Source organism: Xenopus laevis, chromosome 8L (genome assembly GCF_017654675.1).
Source record: "Xenopus laevis strain J_2021 chromosome 8L, Xenopus_laevis_v10.1, whole genome shotgun sequence".
Classification (NCBI taxonomy): domain Eukaryota; kingdom Metazoa; phylum Chordata; class Amphibia; order Anura; family Pipidae; genus Xenopus; species Xenopus laevis.
In genome coordinates this window covers 133,499,997-133,524,729 of record NC_054385.1, presented here as the reverse complement: position 1 = coordinate 133,524,729, position 24,733 = coordinate 133,499,997, and the positions used below count along the sequence as shown (strand labels likewise).

Genomic DNA, 24,733 nt, shown 5'->3' with positions numbered 1-24,733 from the left:
CACTCACTCCAGCCTTTATACATTACATTTTTGGATAAATAACTATATTAGATACATTATTTATTTTGTACAGTCTGTCTATTTACCCAGTTTTTATTTTTATACTGAACAATTCCTTTCAGTTCACTCTTAGTATATTATAGAATGGCCAATCCTATGCAACCTTTCCTTTTATCTTCAGTTTTTCTTATTTTATAGTTTTTGAGTTATTTGCCTTTTGCCTGTCCCCCAAATAAAAAAAAAACAAATGCTCTGTAAGGCTACAAATGTATTGTTTTTGCTATTTTTTTTTTCTTACTCCATTTAGACTCTCTCGTATTCATATTCCAGTCTCTTATTCAAATCAGTGGTTGCTAGGGGAATTGGGACACTAGCAACTGGATTGCTGAAATTGCAAACTGGAGAGCTGCTGAATAAAAAGCTAAATAAGTCAAAAACCACAAATAATAAAAAATGAAAACCAATTACAAATTGTCTCAGAATATCCCTCTCTACATCATACTAACAGTTAATTTAAAGGAGAACAACCCCTTTAATGATGAATGCAATTCTGCAGTGACAATGCAATCGTGGATACTGGTGGTACATTTTGTCCTTGTCAGACAGTGTGAGAGTCCAGTTGTGGCTGATATTACACTGTATTTAAAGTCCGTGTAGGACCAAACAGATGTGCAGAAAGAACAAGGAACCCACTGAATACAGAACAGGATCACTCAGGATTCCCCTCTTGTATTTATTGGGCCCCAGGCCCTGGTGAGAAAACAAAGTGCATTAAAGGGGTGGTTCACATTTAAGTTAACTTTTAGTATGTTATAGAAAGGACAATTCTAAGCAACTTTTGAATTGGTTTTAAATTTTTTTAATTATTTGCCTTCTTCTTCTGATTCTTTCCTGCTTTTCACCCCAGAAAATAAACAAATGCTCTGTAAGGCTACAAATGTATTGTTATTACTACTTTTTATTGCTCATCTTTCTATTCTGCCCTCTCCTATTCATATTCCAGTCTTTTATTCAAATCAGTGTATGGTTGCTAGGGGAATTTGGACCCTAGCAACCAGATTGCTGAAACTGCAAACTCAAGAGTGTCTGAATAAAATGCTAAATCAATTACAAATACTAAAAAATGAAAACTATTGCAGATTGTTTCAGAATATAACTCTGTACATCATATTAACCGTTATTTTAAAGTCGAACAACCCCTTTAAGAACACTACTCTGGACTACGCCTCCCAGCATGCTTTAATCCCCTGTTGGTTATATATTGGAGGATGCTCAGTCCCACTGTATTTGGGACTGAGCATTTGGTGAATGGAGGCTGTAGGAGTGGGAGACAAGATTGAACATTGTCACAGGCCACACTTTTATTAATTGATCTTGATTTTGGAGACCCCTAACTGTCAGGTTAAAGGGTAGAAGTCCTTCCTGTAGTTGGATTGGTGCTTATATGACAGATAGAAGACTGGGAAGAGCAGCAATAGATGAATAGAGCAGCACATAGAGCCAGACATTGCATGAATTCCTTTCTTTAACATGGCCACTTGGACAGCTCACCTTACAACGTGTCCTACCTCTCACCACAACAGGAGCCCAGCTGGAGAAGGTAATGTGACTCTTCATTCCCAGAAGCCTCGGCTGGTGAGAACCAAAGCATTCCCTTTGGTCTCCCTACTCTGTACTCTGTACAGTTTTATTTGCATTGATTCTGTAAGATAGGGCCCCTAGTGGTTTAATTGCATTGATTCTGTAAGATAGGGCCCCTAGTGGTTTAATTGCATTGATTCTGTAAGATAGGGCCCCTAGAGGTTTAATTGCATTGACTCTGTAAGATAGGGCCCCTAGTGGTTTAATTGCATTGATTCTGTAAGATAGGGCCCCTAGTGGTTTAATTGCATTGATTCTGTAAGATAGGGCCCCTAGTGGTTTAATTGCATTGATTCTGTAAGATAGGCCCCTAGAGGTTTATTTGCATTGACTCTGTAAGATAGGGCCCCTAGTGGTTTAATTGCATTGATTCTGTAAGATAGGGCCCCTAGTGGTTTAATTACATTGATTCTGTAAGATAGGGCCCCTAGAGGTTTATTTGCATTGACTCTGTAAGATAGGGCCCCTAGAGGTTTATTTGCATTGACTCTGTAAGATAGGGCCCCTAGAGGTTTAATTGCATTGATTCTGTAAGATACGGCCCCTAGAGGTTTATTTGCATTGACTCTGTAAGATAGGGCCCCTAGAGGTTTATTTGCATTGACTCTGTAAGATAGGGCCCCTAGAGGTTTATTTGCATTGACTCTGTAAGATAGGGCCCCTAGAGGTTTAATTGCATTGATTCTGTAAGATAGGGCCCCTAGAGGTTTATTTGCATTGACTCTGTAAGATAGGGCCCCTAGTGGTTTAATTGCATTGATTCTGTAAGATAGGGCCCCTAGTGGTTTAATTACATTGATTCTTTAAGATAGGGCCCCTAGAGGTTTATTTGCATTGACTCTGTAAGATAGGGCCCCTAGAGGTTTATTTGCATTGACTCTGTAAGATAGGGCCCCTAGAGGTTTAATTGCATTGATTCTGTAAGATAGGCCCCTAGAGGTTTATTTGCATTGACTCTGTAAGATAGGGCCCCTAGTGGTTTAATTGCATTGACTCTGTAAGATAGGGCCCCTAGTGGTTTAATTGCATTGACTCTGTAAGATAGGGCCCCTAGAGGTTTAATTGCATTGACTCTGTAAGATAGGGCCCCTAGAGGTTTATTTCCCTTGGATCTGTTACATAGGGCCCCTAGAGGTTTATTTGGAAGATGTAACACACAGCAAGAGGGCAATTTGGGATATAGGATTTTAAAGGGATACATTAAGCAATCCTGTTAACACACAGGAAAATACAAAAAGGATTCCCTGACACTCTGGTGTGCGAGCGGTGCCTCTTTTTCTGAACACACAGGAAAAATCCATCCTCCTAACAAGGATACAGTTGCCCCCCAGTGACTCATAAAACTGTTATACTTAATTCAGGCTGTGAATGTGAAGGGCAGTGGTGAGAACAGGCTAAAGAGCATATCGTTTTCTTGTTCTCAGTGATGTTACGGGTGAGACTTCCTCCTGTGCTCTACCTGTGGGTGGGACTTCCTGCTGTGCTCTACTTGTGGGCGAGACTTCCTCCTGTGCTCTACCTGTGGGTGGGACTTCCTGCTGTGCTCTACTTGTGGGCGAGACTTCCTCCTGTGCTCTATCTGTGGTCGGGACTTCCTCCTGTGCTCTACCTGTGGGTGGGACTTCCTCCTGTGCTCTACCTGTGGGTGGGACTTCCTCCTGTGCTCTACTTGTGGGCGAGACTTCCTCCTGTGCTCTACTTGTGGGCGAGACTTCCTCCTGTGCTCTACTTGTGGGCGAGACTTCCTCCTGTGCTCTACTTGTGGGCGAGACTTCCTCCTGTGCTCTACTTGTGGGCGAGACTTCCTCCTGTGCTCTACTTGTGGGCGAGACTTCCTCCTGTGCTCTACCTGTGGGCGGGACTTCCTCCTGTGCTCTACTTGTGGGCGACACTTCCTCCTGTGCTCTTCTTGTGGGTGGGACTTCCTCCTGTGCTCTACTTGTGGGTGGGACTTCCTCCTGTGCTCTACCTGTGGGTGGGACTTCCTCCTGTGCTCTACTTGTGTACGGGACTTCCTCCTGTGCTCTACTTGTGGGCGGGACTTCCTCCTGTGCTCTGCCTGTGGGTGAGACTTCCTCCTGTGCTCTACCTGTGGGTGGGACTTCCTCCTGTGCTCTACCTGTGGGTTAGACTTCCTCCTTCGCTCTACCTGTTGGTGAGACTTCCTCCTGTGCTCTACCTGTGGGTGAGACTTCCTCCTGTGCTCTACCTGTGGGTGGGACTTCCTCCTGTGCTCTACCTGTGGGTTAGACTTCCTCCTTCGCTCTACCTGTGGGTGAGACTTCCTCCTGTGCTCTACCTGTGGGCGAGACTTCCTCCTGTGCTCTGCTTGTGGGCGAAACTTCCTCCTGTGCTCTGCTTGTGGGCGGGACTTCCTCCTGGGCTCTGCCTGTGGGCGGGACTTCCTCCTGGGCTCTGCCTGTGGGCGGGACTTCCTCCTGGGCTCTGCCCGTGGGCGGGACTTCCTCCTGGGCTCTGCCCGTGGGTGAGACTTCCTCCTGTGCTCTGCATGTGGGCGGGACTTCCTCCTGTGCTCTACCTGTGGGTGGGACTTCCTCCTGTGCTCTACCTGTGGGTGGGACTTCCTATTATGTGCTGCCTGCTGGATGTTCTCTACTCTGGCAGGAGGAGGCTCCTGTCTATTAACGGCTCACAGGTAGTGCACAGGTGAGAATAATCACGTAACATCTTTAGCTTGTGCACAGAACCCCTCACTCATTTCATACCTAGAATTCTGGGGCTGCCCAGCACAGAGAATTAAATGTAATTATTCCACCGCACACCTGCAATTCATTTCATCCTGATGAAGGAGGGTTTCCCCCGGATACTGTTGGTAGAATAATAAAAGGGGAAAGTTCCCCGACTGCATAATCTTGTGTGTGTGAGTGAGGATCCGTTTCACATCAATTGCTGCCCAGCACTGAACCCTGGTTCCCTGGATAACTCTGCTGTTTTTTATTATAAAGGAACATGCCCTGGGGAAACTACCCCTCGGACACAGGACAGCTCTTTAGGTTGCCGACTGCTCTAAACAGGTGAAACTTCTTCTGCTGCTGCTTCTCTCTCTTGCTGCTTCTCTCTGCCGCTTGCTGCTTACTGGGAGGAGCTAAGAAACGGTGTGGTCCCCTCTGCCCCCTGTACCACCAGTGCCTTATTGCTTAGGGGTGTGTGCGGCTGCGTCTGTGTGCCTGGGTGTGCAGTGGGTGCTTCTGCTGCAAATGATAAGGCTGGATTCAAAGGAACGGTAACATCAAAAAATGAAAGTGTTTTAAAGTAATTAACATATAACATACTGTTAGCATGCACTGGTACAACTGGTGTGTTTGCTTCAGAAAGACTACTATAGTTTATATAAACAAGCTGCTGTGTAGCCATGGGAGCAGCCATTCAAGCACAGGATACACAGTAGATAACAGATAAGTACTACTATAGTTTATATAAACAAACTGCTGTGTAGCCATGGGGAAAGCCATTCAAGCCCAGGATACACAGTAGATAACAGATAAGTACTACTATAGTTTATATAAACAAGCTGCTGTGTAGCCATGGGGCAACCATACAAGCACACGATACACAGTAGATAACAGATAAGTACTACTATAGTTTATATAAACAAGCTGCTGTGTAGCCATGGGGGCAGCCATTCAAGCACAGGACACACAGTAGATAACAGATAAGTACTACTATAGTTTATATAAACAACCTGTTGTGTAGCCATGGGGGCAGCCATTCAAGCACAGGATACACAGTAGATAACAGATAAGTACTACTATAGTTTATATAAACAAGCTGCTGTGTAGCCATGGGAGCAGCCATTCAAGCACAGGATACACAGTAGATAACAGATAAGTACTACTATAGTTTATATAACAAGCTGCTGTGTAGCCATGGGGGCAGCCATTCAAGCACAGGATACACAGTAGATAACAGATAAGTACTACTATAGTTTATATAAACAAGCTGCTGTGTAGCCATGGGGGCAGCCATTCAAGCACAGGATACACAGTAGATAACAGATAAGTACTACTATAGTTTTATATAACAAGCTGCTGTGTAGCCATGGGGGCAGCCATTCAAGCCACAGGATACACAGTAGATAACAGATAAGTACTACTATAGTTTATAGTAAACAAGCTGCTGTGTAGCCATGGGGGCAGCCATTCAAGCACAGGATACACAGTAGATAACAGATAATTACTACTATAGTTTATATAAACAAGCTGCTGTGTAGCCATGGGGGCAGCCACTCAAGCACAGGATACACAGTAGATAACAGATAAGTACTACTATAGTTTATATAAACGAGCTGCTCTGTAGCCCAGTTTTACCAGTGCAAGCTAACCGTATATTATATTTTAATTAATTTGATACACTTCCAGTTTTTGGTGTTACTGTTCCTTTTAGACACCCTCAAGCAACGTGTGGCCCCTTCTGGTGTCAGTGTTTTTCCTGCTACGTCTGACACATTGAGGTCACTGCTTTGTCCTGTGGCTACTTGCTCGGCCCTCCAGCTGGCCCTGAGTGTGTGTTTGGTTTCTCCTCAGGACAAATTCGGACTCGGCTCTCCATACCAGTGTGATGAATCCCAGCTCACAGGATCCATACGCTGCGGCCACACAGGGTGTAACTCTACCTTCTAACAGGAGAAGCGGTGGGTTGTGTTTATCTTCCCTGCGTTTGTTCCAGTAATTCTTAAATTTGAGGAACCCTGTTAGGCTCATGTTCTAGTAGAAACAAGGCTGATATGTAGTAGCTGCTTCATTATCAGCTGGTTATTATTGGGGTACTCTTGCAGATATGAAACTGGATACTCCTGCTTTTCATTAATTACCCAGACGATGCAGTAAAACACATGCAGATTATAAAAGGGGAACATTGGGGTGCAGGCCATTACTAGACTTTTAGCTAAAGCTTCAGTGTGGAATCAGGAATTAAATTAAAAATGAGAACCGGGTAGGACGCGCGCCGTGAGAGCTCCGTCCGGGGGCCTAATATCCTGCCTTTATTCTAAAGCAGCCTCACACATTGATGCCACAAATAGCAACCGGAGGCTACCGGAACGAAATGATGTAGGGAGGCTGCAAAAATGATACAAAATGTTGAAATATTAACTAGAGGCATATCCGACAATTCCCCAATGCTAGTTACTATGGTGACATTGAATACGCCATAGAAGCAGAAGCTAGATATGTATCTGAGCCTACAGAGGAGAAAAAGAGGGTATGGCAACAGTGTCAGGAGGCTCTTAACTTGGCTCAAATAGAACTTACTAAGAATATTCTCTTGCAAAAAACAAATGTGTTTGAACATGGTGATAAAACTGGTAAGCTTTTAGCAATTCTCTCTAGGGATGACTCGGTAACTACCTCCATCCCGGCCATCAAGCTACCTAGTGGGGAGCTTGTTTCTTCTCCGGAGGGCATAAATCAGGCCTTCAAAACTTTTTATGAAGACCTATACACCTCTAAGCTTTCAGTTGCCCCAGAAGAACTCCACCAATACCTCAAGCCTATACAACTTCCTGTACTCCCAGACCAAATCTCCCAACAGTTAACGCAGGATATTACACCATCGGAGATAGAATTGGCCATTTCGGCTCTTCCCGCAGGGAATACACCGGGTTTAGATGGGATACCGGCGGAATGGTACAAAAGGCATGCCAAAAAATTAGCGCCCACTTTAGCTAAGTTATATAATGGATTAACCAAAGGGGACCATTGAGAGAGACCTTAATAGTTCTTATACCCATATCAGGGAAAGACCCACTAAGCTGTGCCTCATATAGGCCCATATCCCTCATCAATGTCAATGCAAAGATTTTGGCGAAAGTGCCATGAGACTGTCCCAACATTTGGAGGAGGTGATATCTCCGGACCAAACGGGTTTTATGCCTGGTAGATCGACTGATACCAATCTAAGGCGGGTTTTCACAAATCTCTCTGTCACACACGATAACCATGGTAGTAGAATAGTGGTCTCACTTGATAACGAAAAAGCTTTCGACTCTGTAGAGTGGGAATATTTTTGGGCTACTTTGAGGAAAATGGGCATTAACCAAACATTTCTATCTTGGATCCGGGCATATATAATCTTCCAATAGCAAATGTCGGCACTAATTCCAAACTCTCCAACTTTTTCTCAATAGGTAGGGGTACCAGACAGGGATGCCCGTTGTCACCTTTGCTATTTGCCCTGGCGATGGAACCATTGGCGTGCCATATAAAAGCCTTGCAGGGAGTTAAAGGACTGCAACTGGGCAATAGGACAGAACTGATCTCCCTATATGCAGATGATACTCTTTTATATCTAGTAGACCCAGACCAATCTTTAAAGAATGCCTGAGGCATTATTAATAACCATACGGCTTTCTCTGGTCTTAAAATAAACTGGACAAAATCTGTGATCTTCCCAATAGACCCCCTTCCCCCCAATCAGCCTAACCAGATGGTGGAGTTGATGTGGGTAGATACGTTTAAATATCTGGGGATCTGGATTCATTTGGACTTGGCGAAGTTTACGGAGCTGAATGTTAATCCCACTATAGAATACTTGGGTAATAGAATCGAGACTTGGAAACACTTACCCTGGCAGGAAGAATCAATTTATTTAAAATGGCAATTCTCCTGAAATTGATGTACGTCTTCCGCCAATCCCCTATAGTGATTCCCCACTCCACCTTCAACAAGATTAAAGGCTTATGTAAACTTTATTTTGGAATGGAGAGCAGCCCAGGATTTCATTGCAATTTCATTGTATTATAAAGCAGCGCAGATGGTAGTGGCATGGAGATGGATGTCGCCTTCACCTACTAATGTAGCTACTATGTATGTATGTATGTATATTTTTATTTGTAAAGCGCTCCTTGAGGGCAAAGCACTGTACAACAAAACAATAAATTAGTAGGAACAAACAAGGGGTCATTGGAATAAAAAGTAACAATAAGTGCATTATTAGAATACAATTCACAAAAATATAAAATATAATTACAATGCAGATTAAGTGCTCAGTGTCAAGGAAACAAAAGGCTAGACGACCCTACCCCGTAGAGCTTACAGTCTAAATGGAAGGGTAACATACAGACACAATTCAGAGGGGTAATAAGGTGCTGTGGGTTACAGTTTGCTACACTGTTATATAAGTGCCAGTTCAGGTGTTATCCTGTGCTGGAGGCATAAATTGTGGGATCCCAGGAGGGGATTAGGAACCTTTTGAACCTGGGTACGGCTTCTGCTGAGAGGGTTACCCCACAAATGAAAGCCATAGTTGGAGCTTGGAAAATGCCATGTGAACAATTCCCCAAATCTCAGCCATACTGTTCGCAGTATACTCCCATATGGTGTAATCCCAAACTCCAACATTTTAAGAGTATTCCAGATCCTCAGTTATGGGCACGTTACAATATCAAATATATCTCGGATATTATGCCAGAAGGCACTCTCCTAACTTTTCCAGAGCTAAGGCACTCTTTCTCCCTCCCCAATAACATGCTCTTCAGATATCTGCAGCTGCGACATGCAGTGGCGACCCAGTTTGGAACCCAGCCTATTGACATATCTCCAAGAGCAATCAAACTAGGACGCATTGAGGATCTTAGGAAACCCCTCTCGACATTTTACAATAGGTTATTGCTAGTAGGTAGCACTCTACTACCCAAACTGTATAGCAAGTGACAGCGAGACATCCCACATCTTTCCCCAGAACAATGGGAAGATGTCTTAGAGGCCAACTTTGATGGGATTATTTGCAGCAGGGACAGACTAACTCAGCTAAAATATCTCCATCGTATACAGTATATCTAACAGCCCATATACTGCACATAATGAATCCAGAAATTGGGCAAGAATGTCCAAGATGTCAATATTCTCCAGCAGATTTCTTTCACCTGGTTTGGAACTACTCTAGGGCTTTTGGGGGAAAGTGACGAAAAGTATACAAGATAGGACAAGCTTAATCCTCCCATTGGACCCCTTGGTAATCTTGCTTAATCAGGTTGAGGATCTTTCACCTAGAAGGGCTCAAAGAACGTTCATTATATTACTGTGTATGTATGCAAAAAAACTATAGCAATCCATTGGAAATCTGCTACTGGCCCAAAGCTGGAGACTTGGGAAACACTGATTGACAAAGCCATCCCTCTTTACAGGCTTACGTATATGAGACGAGGCTGCCCACAAAAATTTAATAAAATATGGGCGTCCTGGGTGGATTTTGAACCCTCTTAGGATTTGTTTGCCAACATTTCTCTGGTTCTCAGGTTCTCACCTCACCTAGAATGACATAGACAGCATTTGTTCTTAGAAATCTGTTTGATTAACGGTAGAAAAAAAGGTACTTATATGGAATAATGTGATCGATTACACTGTAAGGTTATTGTTTTCTTTTATTTTTCGTATCATTATTATTTTAACTGGGGTTGAAATGTTAATTACAATCAATATGTTGTACGACAGACAATTGCACATTTGTTATGCAATGTAATAATATGTTCACATTTACATTTAATAAAAACAAATTGTTAAAAAAAAGGAATTAAATTGTGGGGTTTCTGGGCAGTGAAAGACTGATGTCAGCTGACCTGCTGTGTTTCCTTTTAATGTCCCCCTTAGCTTTTCTCTTCCCAGCACCAGCTATAGAGGAAGACCTCCATGTGGATAGTAGCCATCTGCTCAAACCATGTGATGCTAAACGGGTGAGTCTGTGGCCCTCTCAGAATGTGCGCTTCCAGGAACATGTGCAGGTTTATGTGGGTGAGGTCTCACTAAAGAAAGTGGGATTGGTCCCGGGTATCTGCTTTCTCCTATCAAGGGGTTAATAGAATGTGTGGATCTGTGTGTATATGAAAATAACTTCATTTCTTTTTATTCTATTTGTTATACCCCACAGATGCTCATGTCATCTGCTCGGCCCAAATCCTGTGAAGTGCCCGGCATTAAGTAAGTGACCTCTACGCTCCTCACCTGAAAAGCTATTCTTTTTTGAAGAATGTTGATTGTATCAAGTTGTATACTGGGGAGCAGGGGTACATAGAACTGTATTATGTTGTATACTGGGCAGTAGGGGTACCCAGAACTGTATTGTGTTGTATACTGGGCAGCAGGGGTACCTAGAACTGTATTATGTTGTATACTGGGCAGTAGGGGTACCCAGAACATTATGTTGTATACTGGGCAGTAGGGGTACCTAGAACTGTATTATGTTGTATACTGGGCAGTAGGGGTACCCAGAACTGTATTATGTTGTATACTGGGCAGTAGGGGTACCTAGAACTGTAGTATGTTGTATACTGGGCAGTAGGGGTACCCAGAACTGTATTATGGTGTATACTGGGCAGTAGGGGTACCTAGAACTGTATTATGTTGTATACTGGGCAGTAGGGGTACCCAGAACTGTATTATGGTGTATACTGGGCAGTAGGTGTACCCATAACTGTATTATGTTGTATACTGGGCAGTAGGTGTACCTAGAACTGTATTATGTTGTATACTGGGCAGTAGGGGTACCCAGAACTGTATTATGTTGTATACTGGGCAGTAGGGGTACCTAGAACTGTAGTATGTTGTATACTGGGCAGTAGGGGTACCCAGAACTGTATTATGGTGTATACTGGGCAGTAGGGGTACCTAGAACTGTATTATGTTGTATACTGGGCAGTGGGGGTACCTAGAACTGTATTATGGTGTATACTGGGCAGTAGGGGTACCCAGAAGTGTATTATGTTGTATACTGGGCAGTAAGGGTACCTAGAACTGTATTATGTTGTATACTGGGCAGTAGGGGTACCTAGAACTGTATTATGGTGTATACTGGGCAGTAGGTGTACCCATAACTGTATTATGTTGTATACTGGGCAGTAGGTGTACCTATAACTGTATTATGTTGTATACTGGGCAGTAGGGGTACCTATAACTGTATTATGATGTATACTGGGCAATAGGGGTACCTAGAACTGTATTATGTTGTATACTGGGCAGTAGGGGTACCTAGAACTGTATTATGATGTATACTGGGCAATAGGGGTACCTAGAACTGTATTATGTTGTATACTGGGCAGTAGGGGTACCTAGAACTGTATTATGATGTATACTGGGCAATAGGGGTACCTAGAACTGTATTATGTTGTATACTGGGCAGTAGGGGTACCTAGAACTGTATTATGATGTATACTGGGCAATAGGGGTACCTAGAACTGTATTATGTTGTATACTGGGCAGTAGGTATTGACAGTGCCAGGAGATGTCATTATTCTCACACTGCAGATTATTAGGGCACTGCTGGAATTGTGGGATATTCTGATTGTTTTCTCTGACATTTCAGCATTTGCCCATCTGTGGACGAGCCTACCAGTATCCCTCCAGTGGCCTCCATCCTTAATTCTGGGGGCTCACTGCCGGACCTCACTAATTTGCACCTGCCTTCTCCTCTCCCCACCCCACTGGATCTGGATGAGTCAAGATTTAGCAGTCTTAGTGGGGGAGGCAGCACTGGGAATCTGACCAACACCATGACCCATTTGGGGATCAGCAGGATTGGGATGCCCCCAGACTATGAAATTCCAGGTACCACCACGAGCCATTGTGCCTTCCCATAATTCCCAATGCCCTGTGTGCTGCACCATTCTGTCAGCATTGACACAAAATAATCTGAATGAGCTTTGTTTCTGTTCACAGGCTTTCTACGATTGTTAATGCAGAACTCGTTGAGTCGGTCGTCCCTTCAGTCGTCACTGAGCAACCCGAATCTCCAGGCCTCCCTTAGCAACCCGAATCTTCAGGCCTCCCTTAGCAACCCCTCTTTGCAGACCTCCTATAGCAACCCCTCCTTGCAGTCCTCTCTGAGCAGCCAATCTCTGACCTCTTCCCTTAGTAACAGCAGCCAAAGCCTTCCCTCTGCATACAGCACCCCTTCCTCCCCATCTTCCTCGTTCCCTCCTCCAGTGCCGGCCCCCATGAACACATCGCCCCGTCGCAGAGTCCCACTGAGCCCTCTCACTCTTCCTCTTGGGGGAGACTCTAGAAGACCCCACCAGAAACAGTTCTCCCCTACAATGTCTCCTACACTGAGTTCCATTACCCAGGTAGGTCTGTATAAATGGTCCGTGTTTACATGTTCACATTTACTGTACTCTTCCTCTGATCATGTTTATTTGTTTCTTGTTCCTCAGGGAGTCCCTTTAGATACAAGTAATCTTCCTGGTGACCAGAGGCTGCCTCCATACCACTTTAGTCATACCAGTCTTCTCCACCCATCTCAGCAGTCCCAGCAGCCTTTGCACCAGCAACTTCAGCCGCCATCCCAGCAGCCTTTGCACCAACAACTTCAGCCTCCATCCCAGCAGCCTTTGCACCAGCAACTTCAGCCTCCATCCCAGCAGCCTTTGCACCAGCAACTTCAGCAGTTCCATCGCTCCCAACAGCCATCGCATCAACCTCAGCAGTCATCGCACCAATCCCAGCAGCCTCTGCATCAAACTCAGCAAACACTGCATCTGTCCCAGCAGTCTTTGCACCAGCCTTTGCACCAAACTCAGCAACTGTTGCACCAGTCCCAGCAGCCTTTGCATCAAACTCAGCAAGCATTACACCAGTCCCAGCAGCCTTTGCATCAATCCCCACACAATCTGCAAAAGTCTAAGCAGCCTATGCACCAGTCCCAGCCGTCTCTGCCCCATTCTCAATCTTCTGTGAACCAGTCCCAGCAGCCTGCTCATCAGTCACAGCCAACAGCAAACCCATCTCAGCAATGTCAGCATCAGTCCCAAGCACTCATGAATCCTTCCCAGCGACTTTTGCCACAGACTGAAATACCTATGAATCAATCTCATCAACAGTGTGTGAACCAGTCCCAGGCAACATCAAACCTATCCCAGCAGCAGTCCCAGTCTCACCAGTCCTCTCAACACAGTCAGCAGCTTCTGCAGCAATATACCCAGAAGCCTTTGCAACAAGCCCCCCGGGGTTCTCAGCAAATTCATTCTGCATCACAGCACTTTCCAGCACCATGTGAACAGAATTCAGGGGCTCAGTCTTATCAGCAACTGTTTGAACATTACAGCCTGGGGAATGTGAGTATTCCTTGTGGTCTCTTCCTGCTCACTGCTTTGTGTGTAGATCTCTCCTTCTCTATGTGCTGCACCATTGCTCTAGCTAACATTACTAGGGTGCTGTCTGTTATCAGGCAGATAGCTATATGTTGCTAAGCGGGAGGGATGCTGTTTGTTGCTAAGCGGGAGGAATGTGTGTGTTGCTAAGCGGGAGGGATACTGCGTGTTGCTAAGAGGGAGAGATGCTGTGTTTTTTTAAGGGGGAAGGGATGCTGTGTGTTGCTAAGCGGGAGGGAAAACTGTGTTGCTAAGTGGAAAGGGATGCTGTGTGTTGTTAAGCGGGAGGGATGCTGTGTGTTGCTAAGCGGGTGGCATGCTGTTTGTTGCTAAGCGGGAAGGGATGCTGTGTGTTGCTAAGCGGGAGGGATGCTGTGTGTTGCTAAGCGGGATGGAAAACTGTGTGTTGCTAAGCGGGAAGAGATGCTGTGTGTTGCTAAGCGGGAGGGATGCTTTGTGTTGCTAAGCGGGATGGGATGCTGTGTGTTGCTAAGCTGGAGGGATGCTGTGTGTTGCTAAGCGGGAGGGATGCTGTGTGTTGCTAAGCAGGTGGCATGCTGTTTGTTGCTAGCGGGAGGGATGCTGTGTGTTGCTAAGCGGGAGGGATGCTGTGTGTTGCTAAGCGGGAGGAATATGTGTTGCTAAGCGGGAGGGATGTGTGTGTTGCTAAGCGGGAAGGCATGCTGTGTGTTGCTAAGCAGGTGGCGTGCTGTTTGTTGCTAGGCGGGAAGGGATGCTGTGTTGCTAAGCGGGAGGGATGATGTGTGTTGCTAAGCGGGAGGGATGTGTGTGTTGCTAAGCGGGTAGGGATGCTGTGTGTTGCTAAGCAGGAGGGGTGCTGTGTGTTGCTAAGCGGGAGGGATGCTGTGTGTTGCTAAGCGGGAGGGATGCTGTGTGTTGCTAAGCGGAAGGGATGCTGTGTGTTGCTAAGCGGGAGGGATGCTGTGTGTTGCTAAGCAGGAAGGGATGGTGTTTGTTGCTAAGTGGGAGGAATATGTGTTGCTAAGCGGGAGGGATGTGTGTGTTGCTAAGCGGGAAGGGGTGCTGTGTGTTGCTAAACGGGTGGCATGTTTGTTGCTAAGCGAGAAGGGATGCTGTGTGTTGCTAAGCGGGAGGGATGCTGTGTGTTGCTAAGCGGGATGGAAAACTGTGTGTTGCTAAGCGGGAAGAGATGCTGTGTGTTGCTAAGCGGGAGGGATGCTTTGTGTTGCTAAGCGGGATGGGATGCTGTGTGTTGCTAAGCTGGGAGGGATGCTGTGTGTTGCTAAGCGGGAGGGATGCTGTGTGTTGCTAAGCAGGTGGCATGCTGTTTGTTGCTAGGGCGGGAATGGATGCTGTGTGTTGCTAAGCGGGAGGGATGCTGTGTGTTGCTAAGTGGGAGGGATGCTGTGTGTTGCTAAGCGGGAGGAATATGTGTTGCTAAGCGGGAGGGATGTGTGTGTTGCTAAGCGGGAAGGGGTGCTGTGTGTTGCTAAGCGGGTGGCATGTTTGTTGCTAAGCAAGAAGGGATGCTGTGTGTTGCTAAGCGGGAGGGATGCTGTTTGTTGCTAGGCGGGAAGGGATGCTGTGTGTTGCTAAGCGGGAGGGATGCTGTGTGTTGCTAAGCGGGAGGGATGCTGTGTGTTGCTAAGCGGGATGAAAAACTGTGTGTTGCTAAGCGGGAAGGGATGCTGTGTGTTGCTAAGTGGGGAGGGATGCTGTGTGTTGCTAAGTGGAAGGGATGCTGTGTGTTGTTAAGTGGGAGGGATGCTGTGTGTTGTTAAGTGGGAGGGATGCTGTGTGTTGCTAAGCAGGAAGGAATGGTGTTTGTTGCTAAGTGGGAGGAATATGTGTTGCTAAGCGGGAGGGATGTGTGTGTTGCTAAGCGGGAAGGGGTGCTGTGTGTTGCTAAGCGGGTGGCATGTTTGTTGTTAAGCGAGAAGGGATGCTGTGTGTTGCTAAGCGGGAGTGATGCTGTTTGTTGCTAGGCGGGAAGGGATGCGGTGTTGCTAAGTGGGAGAGATGCTGTGTGTTGCTAAGCGGGAGGGATGCTGTGTGTTAAGCAGTAAGGGATGGTGTTTGTTGCTAAGTGGGAGGAATATGTGTTGCTAAGCGGGAGGGATGTGTGTTCTGCTAAAGGAGCGGAAGGGGTTGCTGGTGTTTGTTGGCTAGCGGGTGGCATGTTTTTGTTTTGCAAAAAGCGAGAAGGGATGCTGTGTGTTGCTAAGCGGGGGGATGCTGTGTGTTGCTAAGCGGGATGGAAAACTGTGTGTTGCTAAGCGGGAGAGATGCTGTGTGTTGCTAAGCAGGTGGCGTGCTGTTTGTTGCTAAGTGGGAAGGGTTACTGTGTTGCTAAGCGGGAGGGATGCTGTGTGTTGCTAAGCGGGTGGCATGCTGTTTGTTGCTAAGCGGGAGGGATGCTGTGTGTTGCTAAGCGGGATGGAAAACTGTGTGTTGCTAAGCGGGAAGGGATGCTGTGTGTTGCATAGCGGGAAGGATGCTGTGTGTTGCTAAGCTGGAGGGATGTGTGTGTTGCTAAGCGGGGAGGGATGCTGTGTGTTGCTAAGCAGAAGGGATGCTGTGTGTTGCTAAGCGGGAGGGATGCTGTGTGTTGCTAAGCGGGAAGGGATGCTGTTTGTTGCTAAGCTTGAGGAATATGTGTTGCTAAGCGGGAGGGAGTGCTGTGTGTTGCTAAGCGGGTGGTATGTTTGTTACTAAGAGAGAAGGGATGCTGTGTGTTGCTAAGCGGGAGGGATGCTGTTTGTTGCTAAGCAGGTGGCATGCTGTTTGTTGCTAAGCAGGAGGAATATGTGTTGCTAATCGGGAGGGATGTGTGTGTTGCTAATCGGGAGGGATGTGTGTGTTGCTAAGCGGGAGGGATGCTGTGTGTTGCTAGGCGGGAAGGGATGCTGTGTGTTGCTAAGCGGGAGGGATGCTGTGTGTTGCTAAGCGGGAGGGATGCTGTGTGTTGCTAAGCAGGTGGCATGCTGTTTGTTGCTAGGCGGGAAGGGATGCTGTGTGTTGCTAAGCGGGAGGGATGCTGTTTGTTGCTAAGCGGGTGGCATGCTGTTTGTTAAGCGGGAAGGGATGCTGTTTGTTGCTAAGCGGGAGGAATATGTGTTGCTAAGTGGGAGGGTGGGAGGGATGTGTGTGTTTGCTAAAGCAAGGAAAGGGATGCTGTGTGTTGCTAAGCGGAGGGATTGCTGTGTAGTATTGCCTAAGCAGGTGGCCATGCTGTTTGTTGCTAGGACGGGAAGGGATGCTGTGTGTTCTAAGCGGGAGCGGGTATGCTGTGTGTTAGCTAAGCGGGAGGGATGCTGTGGTGTTTGCATAAGCGGGAGGAATATTGTTGCTAAGTGGGAGTGATGTGGTGTGTTGCTAAGCGGGAAAGGGATGCTGGTGTGGTTGCTAAGCAGGTGGCCGTGCTGTTTGTTGCTAGGCGGGAAGGGAATGCTGTGTTGCTTAAGCGGGAGGGATGCCTGTTGTGTTGCTATGCGGAGAGGATGTGTGTGTTGGTCTAAAGTGGGTATGGGATGCTGTGTGTTGGCTGAAGCGGGGAGGGAGCTGTTTGTTGCTAAGCGAGTGGCATGCTGTTTGTTGTTAAGCGGAAGGGATGGCTGTGTGTTGCTAAGCGGGAGGGATGCTGTGTGTTTGCTAAGGGCGGGAGGAATATGTGTTGCTAAAGCTGGAGGGATGTGGGTGTGTTGCTTAAGCGGGAAGTGATGCTATGTAGTTGCTAAGCAGGTGGTGGTGTTGTTTTTTTGTTGCTAAGGCGGGAAAGGGATGCTGTGTTGCTAAGACTGGAGGGAATGCTGTGTGTTTGCTAAAGCGGAGGGATGCTGTGTTGCTAAGCGGGAAGGGATGTGGGTGTGTTGCTGCGGGAGGGAATGTGTGGTGTTGCTTTAAGCGGGTGGGGATGCTGTGTGTTGCTATGCAGGAGGGATGCTATGGTGTTGCTAAAGCGGGAGGGAAATGCCTGTTGTTGCTAAGGCAGGAAGGGAGGTGTTTGTCTGCTAAGTGGGAGGAATATGTGTTGCTAAGCGGGAGGGACGTGTGTGTTGCTAAGCGGGTGGCATGTTTGTTGCTAAGCGAGAAGGGATGCTGTGTGTTGCTAAGCGGGAGGGATGCTGTTTGTTGCTAGGCGGGAAGGGATGCTGTGTGTTGCTAAGCGGGAGGGATGTGTGTGTTGCTAAGTGGGTAGGGATGCTGTGTGTTGCTAAGCGGGAGGGATGCTGTGTGTTGTAAGCGGAAGGGATGCTGTGTGTTGCTAAGCGGGAAGGGATGTTGTGTGTTGGTAAGCGGGAAGGGATGCTGTGTGTTGCTAAGCGGGATGGGATGCTTTGTGTTGCTAAGCGGGAAGGGATGCTGTTTGTTGCTAAGCGGGAAGGGATGCTTTGTGTTGCTAAGCGGGAAGGATGCTGTGTTTTACTAAGCGGGAGGGATGTGTGTGTTGCTAAGCGGGAGGGATGCTGTGTGTTGCTAAGCGGGAGGGATGCTGTGTGTTAAGCAGGATGGGATGGTGTTTGTAGCTAAGTTGGAGGAATATGTGTTGCTAAGCGGGAGGTATGTGTGTGTTGCTAAGCGGGAAGAGGTGCTGTGTGTTGCTAAGCGGGTGGCATGTTTGTTGCTAAGCGAGAAGGGATGCTGTGTGTTGCTAAGCGGGAGGGATGCTGTGTGTTGCTAAGCAGGTGGCATTGTTGGTTTGTTTGCTAGGCACGGGAAAGGGATGCCTGGTGTGTTTGCTAAGCGTGAGGGAATGCTGTTTGTTGCTAAGCGGGTGGCATGCTTGTTTGTTGTTAAGGCCGGGAAAGGGATGCTCTGGTGTTGCTAAAAGCGGGATGGAAAACTGTGTTGCATAAGCGGGATGGAAAACTGGTGTGTTGCTAAGGCGAGGAGGGATCTGTGTGTTGCTAAGCAGAATGGCGTGCTGTTTTTGTTGCTAGCGGGAAGGGATTGCTGTGGTTTGCTAAGCGGGAGGGATGCTGTGTGTTGCCCTAAGCGGGAGGGATGCTGTGTGTTGCTAAGCGGGAGGGATGCTTGTGTGTTTGCTAAGCGCGGGAGGATTACTTGTGTTGCTAAGCGGGAGAGACTGCTGGTGTGTTGCTAAGCGGGGAGATGCTGTGTGGTTGCTAAGCCGGAGGGATACTGTGTGTTGCTAAAGCGGGAGAGATGCTGTGTGTTGCTAAGCGGAGAGGGATCTGTGGTGTTGCCCTAAGCGGGAGGGATACTGTGTGTTTGCTAAGCGGGAGAGATGCTGTGTGTTGCTAAGCGAGGAAGAGATGCTGTGTGTTGCTAAGAGGGATGGAAAACTGGTGTGTTGACTAAGCTTGGAAGGGATGCTGTGTGGTTTGCTAAGTGGGAAAAAAAAAGGGGGATGGGGCCCCGCTTTTGGGGTTTTGGGGGGTTTTGGGTTTTTTTGGCCCCCTAAGTGGGGGGGGGAAGAGGAATGGCCCCCCTGGGTGTGTTGCTGTGGGCAGGGATGCTGTGTGTTGCTAAGCGGGAGGGATGCTGTGTGTTAAGCGGATGGGATTGGTGTGTTGTAGCTAAGTTGGAGGAATATGTGTTGCTAAGCGGGAGGTATGTGTGTGTTGCTAAGCGGGAAGAGGTGCTGTGTGTTGCTAAGCGGGTGGCATGTTTGTTGCTAAGCGAGAAGGGATGCTGTGTGTTGCTAAGCGGGAGGGATGCTGTGTGTTGCTAAGCAGGTGGCATGTTGTTTGTTGCTAGGCGGGAAGGGATGCTGTGTGTTGCTAAGCGGGAGGGATGCTGTTTGTTGCTAAGCGGGTGGCATGCTGTTTGTTGTTAAGCGGGAAGGGATGCTCTGTGTTGCTAAGCGGGATGGAAAACTGTGTTGCTAAGCGGGATGGAAAACTGTGTGTTGCTAAGCGGGAGGGATGCTGTGTCTTGCTAAGCAGATGGCGTGCTGTTTGTTGCTAGGCGGGAAGGGATGCTGTGTTGCTAAGCGGGAGGGATGCTGTGTGTTGCTAAGCGGGAGGGATGCTGTGTGTTGCTAAGCGGGAGGGATGCTGTGTGTTGCTAAGCGGAGAGGATACTGTGTGTTTTGCTAAGCGGGAGAGATGCTGTGTGTTGCCTAAGCGGGGAGAGATGCTGTGTGTTGCCTAAGTGGAGAGGGATACTGTGGGTGTTGCTAAGCGGGAGAGATGCTGTGTGTTGCTAAGCGGGAGGGATGCTGTGTGTTGCTAAGCGGGAGGGATACTGTGTGTTGCTAAGCGGGAGAGATGCTGTGTGTTGCTAAGCGGGAGGGATGCTGTGTGTTGCTAAGCGGGAGGGATACTGTGTGTTGCTAAGCGGGAGGGATACTGTGTGTTGCTAAGCGGGAGAGATGCTGTGTGTTGCTAAGCGGGAGAGATGCTGTGTGTTGCTAAGCGGGAGAGATGCTGTGTGTTGCTAAGAGGGATGGAAAACTGTGTGTTGCTAAGCTTGAAGGGATGCTGTGTGTTGCTAGTTGGGAGGGATGCTGTGTGTTAAGCAGTAAGGGATGGTGTTTGTTGCTAAGCGGGAGGGATGCTGTTTGATTTGATATGTTTCTGGGCAGGTAGAGGTAAGTCGTTACTGTATGTAGTAGCTATTTATGGGGAAGGGATAATGACAAGGAGCCTAATTCTGATTCTGTGTCAGTTTGAACAGTTTAATATGGAGGAAGGTGACACTGGTGGGTGTTTTGGTGGGAGCAGTGGATTATTCTCTGAGGAGCAGCAGCCCAGTGGGACCCAGTCTCTAAACAAGTACAACCTGAACAACTGCTCCCGACATGAACCCATCCCAGATATCATCCTCTCAGGTTTGTCAGCTTCTCTCTCTCACCTGCTTCCTACATCTGTCAGCTTCTCTCTCACCTTGCTTCGCTACAATCTGTCAAGCTCTCTGCTCACCTACTTCCTACATCTGTCAGCTGTCTCATCTCACCACTTCCTACATCTGTCAGCTTCTCTCTCACCTACTTCCTAACATCTGTCAGCTTCTTCTCACCTGCTTCCTAGATCTGTCCAGCTTCTCTCTCACCTGCTTCCTACATCTGTCAGATCAGCTTCTCTCTCACCTACTTCCTACATCTGTCAGCTCTCTCTCACCTAACTTCCTACATCTGTCAGCTTCTCTCTCACCTACTTCCTTACATCTGTCAGCTTCTCTCTCACCTACTTCTACATGCTGTCAAGCTTTCTCTCTCACCTACTTCCTACTCTGTCAGCTTCTCTGTCACCTAACTTCCTACATCTGTCAGCGTTCTCTCTCACTACTTCTCGTACATCTGTCAGCTCTTACTCTCACCTACTTCCTACATCTGTCAGCTTCTCTTCACGCTACTTCCATACATCTGTTTAGCTTCTCTCTCACAGCTACTTCCTACATCTGTCGCTTCTCTGCTCCTACTTCCTAATCTGTCAGCTTCTCTCTCACCTACTTCCCTACATCTGTCCAGCTTCTCTCTTCACCTAACTTCCTACATCTGTCAGCTTCTCGCTCTCACGCTACTTCCTACATCTGTCAGATTCTCTGCTCACACTAACTTCCTAATCTGTCAGCTTCTCTTCCAACCTACTTCCTACATCTGTCAGCTTCTCTCTCACCTACTTCCTACATCTGTCAGCTTCTTCTCACCTGCTTCCTAATTCTGTCAGCTTCTTCTCCCTACTTGCCGCTACATTCTGTCACTTCTCTCTCAACCTTACTTCCTACATCTGTCCAGCTTCTGCTCTCACCTACATGCTGTCAGCTTTCTTTCTTCACCTACTTCCTACATCATTCAGCTTCTCTCTCACCTGCTTTCCTACAATCTGGTCAGCTTCTCTCACCTACTTCCTACATCTGTCAGCTTTCTCTCTCACGTTCTTCTACAAATCTGTCAGCTTTCTCTCTCAACTACATGCTGTCAGCTTCTCTCTCACCTACCTTCCTACATCTGTCAGCTTCTCTGCTCTCACCTAGCTTTCCTACATCTGTCAGCTTCTCTCTCTCGACCTGCTTCCTACATCTGTCAGCTTCTTCTCTCACCTACTTCCTACATTGTCCATCGCCCTGCTTTCTCTCTCACCTACTTCCTCATCTGGTCAGCTTCTCTCACCTCTTTCCTACATCTGTTCAGCTTCTCTCACTACTTCCCTACATCTGTCAGCTTCTCTCTCTCACCTGCTTCCTACATCTGTCAGCTTCTCTCTCACCTACTTCCTACATCTGTTCAGCTTCTCTCTCAGCCTACTTTCCTACATTGTCAGCTTCCTCTCACCTACTTCCTACATCTGTCCAGACTTCTTCTCACGCTACTTCTACATTGTCAGCTTCTCTCTCTCACTGCTTCCTACATCTGTCAGCTTTCTGCTCACCTAAACTTCCTACATGCTGTCAGCTTCTACTTCTCAACCTACTTCCTACATCTGTCAGCTTCTCTCACCTACTTCCTACAATCTGTGCAGCTTCTCTCACCTACTTTCCTACATCTGTTCAGCTTCTCTCTCTCACCTGCTTCATACATCTGTCAGCTTCCTTCTCTTCACCTACTTCTACATCTGTCAGCTTCTCTCTCACCTACTTCTACAATCTGTCAGCTTCTCTCCACCTACTTCCTTACATCTGTTTCAGCTTCTCTCGAGCCTACTTCCTACATCTGTCAGGCTTCTCTCTCTCACATGCTTCCTACTCTGTCAGCTTCTCTCTCACCTACTTCCTACATCTGTCAGCTTCTCTCACCCTACTTCCTACATTGTCATGCTTCTCTCTCTCACTTGCTTCTACAATCTGGTCACTTCTCCTCTCTGCACCTGCTTCCTACAATCTGTCAGCTTCTCTCCACCTCTTCCTACATCTGTCAAGCTTCTCTCTCCACACTGCTTCCTACATCTGTCAGCTTCTCTCTCACGCTACTCCGCTACATCTGTCAGCTTCTCTGCTCACCTACTTCCTAAATCTGTCAGCTTGCTCTCTCTACCTGCTTCCTACATCTGTCACTTCTCTCTCTGCACCTGCTTCTACATCTGTCAGCTTCTCTCTCTACCTGCCTTCCTACATCTGTCGCTTCTCCTCGTCACCTGCTTCCATACATCTGTCAGCTTCTCTCAGCTACTTCCTACATCTTCAGCTTTTCTCTCACCTGCTTCCTACATTTGTCAGCTTCTCTCACCTACTTCCTACATCTGTCAGCTTTTCTCTCTCACCTGCCTTCCTACATCTGTTCAGCTTCTCTCTTCACCTGCTTCTACACTGTCAGCTTCTCTCTCACCTGCTTCCTACATCTGTCAGCTTCTCTCACCTACTTCGCTACATCTTGTCAGCTTCTTCTCTCAACCTGCTTTCGCTACATCTGTCAGCTTCTCTCTCACTGCTTGCCTACATCTTGTCAGCCTTCTCTCACCCTACTTCCTACATGGTCTGTCGCTCTCTGCTCACCTGGCTTCCTACATCTGTCAGCTTCTTCTCCTACTTCCCTACATCTGTCAGCTTCTCTCTCACCTGCTTCCTACATCTGTCAGCTTCTTCTCTCCCTGACTTCCTAATCTGTCAGCTTCTCGTCTCACCTGCTTCCTACATCTGTCAGCTTCTCTCACCTACTTCCTAACATCTGTCAGCTTCTCTCTCTCACCTGCTTCTACATCTGTCAGCTTCTCTTTCACCGTGCTTCCTACATCTGTCAGCTTCTCTCTCACCTACTCCTACTATTCTGTCAGCTTTCTTCTCTCACCTGCTTCCATACATCTGTAGTTTTTCTCATCATCTACTTCTTACAATCTGTCCAGTTCTGCTTCTCACCTGCCTTCCTACATGCTGTCCAGCTCTCTCTCATCCTACTTCCTACAATCTGTCAGCTTCTCTCTCACCTGCTTCTACATTCTGTCAGTTTTTTTCTCTCATGCTACTTCCTACATCCTGTCCAGCTTTCTCTCACTCATACTTCTACATCTGTCAGCTTCTCTGATCTTCACCTGCTTCTACATCTGTCAGCTTCTCACCCCCCCCCCTCTCACCTACTTTCCTACATCTTGTCAGCTTTCTCCTCTCACCTTGCTTCCTAGCATCTGTGCAGCTTCTCTCTCACTGCTTTTCCTACATCTGTCAGTTTTTCTCTCCATCTACTTCTACACTCTGTCAGCTTCTCTCACCTACTTTCCTACATCTGTCAGCTTCTCTTCTCACCTGCTTTCCTACATCTGTCAGCTTTCTCTCTCACCTACGTTCCTAACATCTGTCAGGCTTCTCTCTCACCTGCTTCCTACATCTGTCAGCTTCTCTCTCACCGTGCTTCCTACATCTGTCAGCTTTCTCTCTCTCACCTGTTCTCTACATCTGTCAGCTTCTCTCTCACCTGCTTCCTACATACTGTCAGCTTCCTCTCTCACCTGGCTACATCTGTCAGCTTCTCTCTCACCTTACTTCCTACATCTGTCCGCTTCTCTCTCACCTACTTCCTACATCTGTCAGCTTCTCTCTCACCTCTTCCTACATCTGTCAGCTTCCTCCTCTCACCTACTTCCTACATCTGTCAGCTTCTCTCTCACGGCTACTTCTCCTACATCTGTCAGCTTCTCTCTCACCCTGCTTCCTACACTGTCAGCTTCTCTCTCAACCTGCTTTCTAGCATTGTCATCTGCTCTCACCTACTTCTACATCTTCAGCTTCTCTCCTCACCTACTTCCTAGCATCTGTCAGCTTCTCTCTCACCTATTCCTACATCTGTCGCTTCTCTCTCACGCTCTTCCTACATCTGTCAGCTTCTGTCTCACGCTCTTTCCTACATCTTCACGTTCTCTGTCACCTACTTCCTACATCTGTCCTTCTTCTCTTCACCTACTTCCTACATCTGTCAGCTTTCTCTCCTCACTCTACTTCTACATCTGTCAGCTTTCTCTCTCACCTAGCTTCCTACATCTGTCAGCTTCTCTCTCACCTATTCCTAACATCTGTCAGCTTCCTCTCACCTCTTCCTACTCTGTCAGCTTTCTCTCTCACCTACTTCCTACATCTGTCAAGCTTCTCTGTCACCTACTTCCTACATCTGTCAGCTTCCTG

At 47.2% G+C, this 24,733-nt stretch overlaps 1 protein-coding gene across 2 annotated transcripts in view; it reads left to right on the top strand.

Moving 5' to 3' along the window:
* LOC108699627 (CREB-regulated transcription coactivator 2) overlaps window positions 1-24,733 on the top strand; it is a 31,303-nt gene that overhangs the window by 2,359 nt on the left and 4,211 nt on the right. The window contains exons 4-12 of one of the 2 annotated variants that reach the window (XM_041573819.1): window positions 1,539-1,600; window positions 4,608-4,676; window positions 6,186-6,292; window positions 10,248-10,330; window positions 10,525-10,574; window positions 11,956-12,197; window positions 12,309-12,715; window positions 12,803-13,702; window positions 20,354-20,516. In XM_041573819.1, the coding sequence (XP_041429753.1) occupies window positions 1,539-1,600; window positions 4,608-4,676; window positions 6,186-6,292; window positions 10,248-10,330; window positions 10,525-10,574; window positions 11,956-12,197; window positions 12,309-12,715; window positions 12,803-13,702; window positions 20,354-20,516 (2,083 nt within the window). The remainder of the gene's footprint in view (window positions 1-1,538; window positions 1,601-4,607; window positions 4,677-6,185; window positions 6,293-10,247; window positions 10,331-10,524; window positions 10,575-11,955; window positions 12,198-12,308; window positions 12,716-12,802; window positions 13,703-20,353; window positions 20,517-24,733) is intronic. The other variant, XM_041573820.1, reaches the window with a different exon arrangement.